Source organism: Gavialis gangeticus, unplaced genomic scaffold (assembly GCF_001723915.1).
Source record: "Gavialis gangeticus isolate Ggan-Ray unplaced genomic scaffold, GavGan_comp1, whole genome shotgun sequence".
Taxonomy (NCBI): Eukaryota; Metazoa; Chordata; order Crocodylia; family Gavialidae; genus Gavialis; species Gavialis gangeticus.
Genome location: NW_017729024.1, coordinates 118,499,064 through 118,502,377, shown reverse-complemented (window position 1 = coordinate 118,502,377; position 3,314 = coordinate 118,499,064). Strand labels below are relative to the sequence as shown.

At 39.7% G+C, this 3,314-nt stretch overlaps 1 protein-coding gene across 2 annotated transcripts in view; it reads left to right on the top strand.

Annotated features, from left to right (window-relative positions):
* The window catches only part of KDM4C (lysine demethylase 4C), a 532,790-nt gene that overhangs the window by 252,827 nt on the left and 276,649 nt on the right, over nucleotides 1–3,314 (top strand). For both annotated transcript variants that reach the window (XM_019517600.1, XM_019517601.1), the window contains exon 9: nucleotides 2,333–2,526. In XM_019517600.1, the coding sequence (XP_019373145.1) occupies nucleotides 2,333–2,526 (194 nt within the window). The remainder of the gene's footprint in view (nucleotides 1–2,332; nucleotides 2,527–3,314) is intronic.

Here is a 3,314-nt window from a genome sequence, read left to right as displayed (position 1 = left end):
GTGGGGGAGGCAGGCAGTAGGGGGGCAAGGGTTGGTGGAGGCAGGGAATAAGGGGCACACACAGGTAGGGGAGAATGTGTCAGGGGACAGGCACAGGCATGGGGGTGTGTGGCAGGGGGCAAAGGGCAGGGGAGCAAGGGGTGAGTGTCTGACCCCTTGCTTGCTGCCACTGCTTTCCCCTGCCCCAGTGTGCGTGTGTTGGGGGGGGCAGGGAGGAGGAGGGTGTCTTAAATTCAAAGTTGTCTTGGATTTGGGTGTAAAGATGGTATTTCATAATAGTAGAATAATGCAGTGTTAGTAGCAACCAGTCCCAGAACGTTTTCTTTTCCCGCTTTTGGAGCATCACAGAGTGGGCTGCTGTGATTCTAATCCACCCTGTTTTGCGATTCAAAATGCATTAGCATGTCTGTTGGAAAATGTAGCTGAGCATAAAGTAAGTTCAGAAATCTTTCCTGGAGTTGTTTGCTTGACATAAAAATTAGTATGACGTGTATCACACTAAAAGACTTCAAAAGACCCAAGGAATTGCATTATCTTCTGTAGAGAGAAAATAACATCCCTGAGTCATAACAACCTCAAGTAATGAAAGAATGCACATTCTCTATGCTTCATTCTGAGATCTGGTCAGTAAGAGATTTTCTCTCTTCCCCCGTCCCCTCACCCCACCCTACTCCCCACCCCAGTGGATTAGACTTTGGTTGACTCTACCTAAAACGAAATGTAATGGCAAAGTCTTTTCCTTTGCAGGAGGTGAATTTCTAGAAACTAGTCATTAAGGTTTTCTTTTTTCATATATTTGTGCCAGTTTGCCATAAGGGCTTAAATATTTGATTTCTGTGCAGTTCTGGCTGCTGCTTGAAGTAGTTTCCTATTCAGTGTTTTTTGTATGTGTACTTCTAAGGCATTGAAAGAAAAGCTGGATATTTTAATACATTTCTAATCTCTCTCTTCTATTATACAGCTTATTATTTTCAAGGAAATGAAGGATTGGATAGAAGTGGTAGGTGGATAGAGTAGAGTGAAGACAAGAATATGCGTGCAGAACATTAATACTGTGCCAATTTAGCTGTCAGTCACAAGCAAATTTCATTCCATCTATGATTAGGCCTCTAGCTCAGTTAAAAAGTCATGATAAAGTTAATCACAGAGGACTAGTAAGTCAGGTTGCGCATTGCTAATTATTTTAGCAATTGTTCACCCAAAGTGTTACATTTGCGTTATGGCCTGGTGTCCCACATCAATCAAATTGTTTTATTGGATATAACATTAAGGCATTTTACTGCTTTTCAATTTTGGAGAATCAGTTTTTTTAGCCAATAAACTTGCTCTTAGTGTGAATGGTTTATGTACTGCGGGCATATTGATTCACTTATTACAATCTCCCAATATAAAGATTTTTGGAGCTTCAGGTATAGTAAATTTACTTTGAAGATCATAGTTTAGCATCTCAATTATTTCCAGCAAAAAAGAATCCTCTTGCTTGCTATTTATTTATTTTAATTTGTTTAAAATATTCCTATCCAAATCCTTCTAGACTTGTGCAAGCTTTATCAGGATAAGCAATTTGTATCAATGACCGAACTAAGTTAAAGTCCTTGGTTCAGGAATTACTAGATGAAATACCATGGCCTGTATTATGTAGGAGGTCAAGCTAGATGATCTTCACAGTCTCTTATAATGTAAAAAATATAAAAACTTCTTTCAGTTCTCCTTAAAACAATATTATCATGCTGCCCTCTTACTCCTCATTCCCCATTTTGAAAAAGCTTGAGAACAAAGATTGATCTAGCAGCAAGATTAAAGCCCACATGGTGCTTCTCTGTTTTCCATAATGATCTTATACTTGTGTTGAAAAGGCATGGCAATAGACTGGAACCATGTAATATCCCATATAAAAACCCCTTTGGGTACAAGAGCAGTTACTCAATGCTGTCCTCCGAGGCAGAGTAATGGAGCTACTCAGGGATGATTCAGTCTGTGTCTGTGAGGTTCAACAACTCCTGCTTAATAATATCAGAAGTAGATGGTAGATTTAAAAGATGCTTGCCTTTTGCCCATAACCAATAGGAGTCCATCTGTTAGTGAAACTAGTGTGATTTCTGTACTGTGTGAGTTAATCTAAAAATAGATTTTTGTCAAGGAATCATGGGGATTCGAGGTACAACTTCTGTGTAATCTCTCCCTGTCTAAAAGAAGCAAAAAGGAAAATCGAACTTCTAGTGGACTTGGAATTGTTTTCAACTCCAGGGTTTCATCAGTTGGGCTTTTTCCTAACAAACTACAGCATTATCAGCTTTTGAATCATAATATAAATTTCTGTTTTCTCCCCCAGTGCACCTGCAGGAAAGATATGGTAACAATATCCATGGATATCTTTGTGAGGAAATTCCAACCAGACAGATATCAGCTGTGGAAACAAGGAAAAGATTTATACACCATTGATCATACAAAGCCCACTCCTGAAACAACACCTGAGGTAAAGGCCTGGTTGCAGAGAAAAAGGAAAACAAAGAACCCTCCCAAATGGTAATCAGAATTCTTTATCCTCCATTTAATTAAACTTAAATACGTTGTGTATTTCTCCACTTTTTTTTCTATGCTGCTTTCTCTGTCATTCCACTTAAGCTGTTCATTTATTCTAGTCACAGTTAATTTGTATCTTCTTATAACTTAACTATGAGCTTGGGGGCAAACAAGTTTTTAATTCATAGTGATTGTATTAAGTGAAAAATGAATTCATTTTACAGCATGTAACAAAAATGCATAATTGAAGTTGATGCACATGAAGAGCAGAGCATTTCTTCAAATGCAGTATTAAGGTTCTGTTCACTAACATTTTCAATATAGTGGTGGTTTTGTCCAACATTGCCAGCCAGGACATCTTGAAGACAGTAGTTGTCTAAGTGCTATCTGTAGATTGACAGGTGGCATTCATATGAGGCTACTGTAGAGTCCCAGTAGCTGTTTACATCCTCTTGTAATAAACATAGTCTTCATAAGCTTGTAGATTGGATGTTCTAGGGAGAAACAAATACTTACTTTCATAAATCCGTCTGTGGCATCACCCTAGAGCCCTGAGTTTCTCCCTACGGTGCTACCACACGTCCCATGGAACAGATGAAGTTGCCCTGGGATAACTCCTTAACCCAGCAAGCCTCAGCTCCACTGCCCTTATGCAACACCCTGCAGTTGCAGTGAGGGATTCTCGGCCAACCCAGGCAGTGACACCATTTGGGTTGTGCAATAAATTATACTCCCCCCCCCCCCCGTTTCAGGGGAAAGGGAAGCCTGAAGTATACCTCTTCCGAAAAACC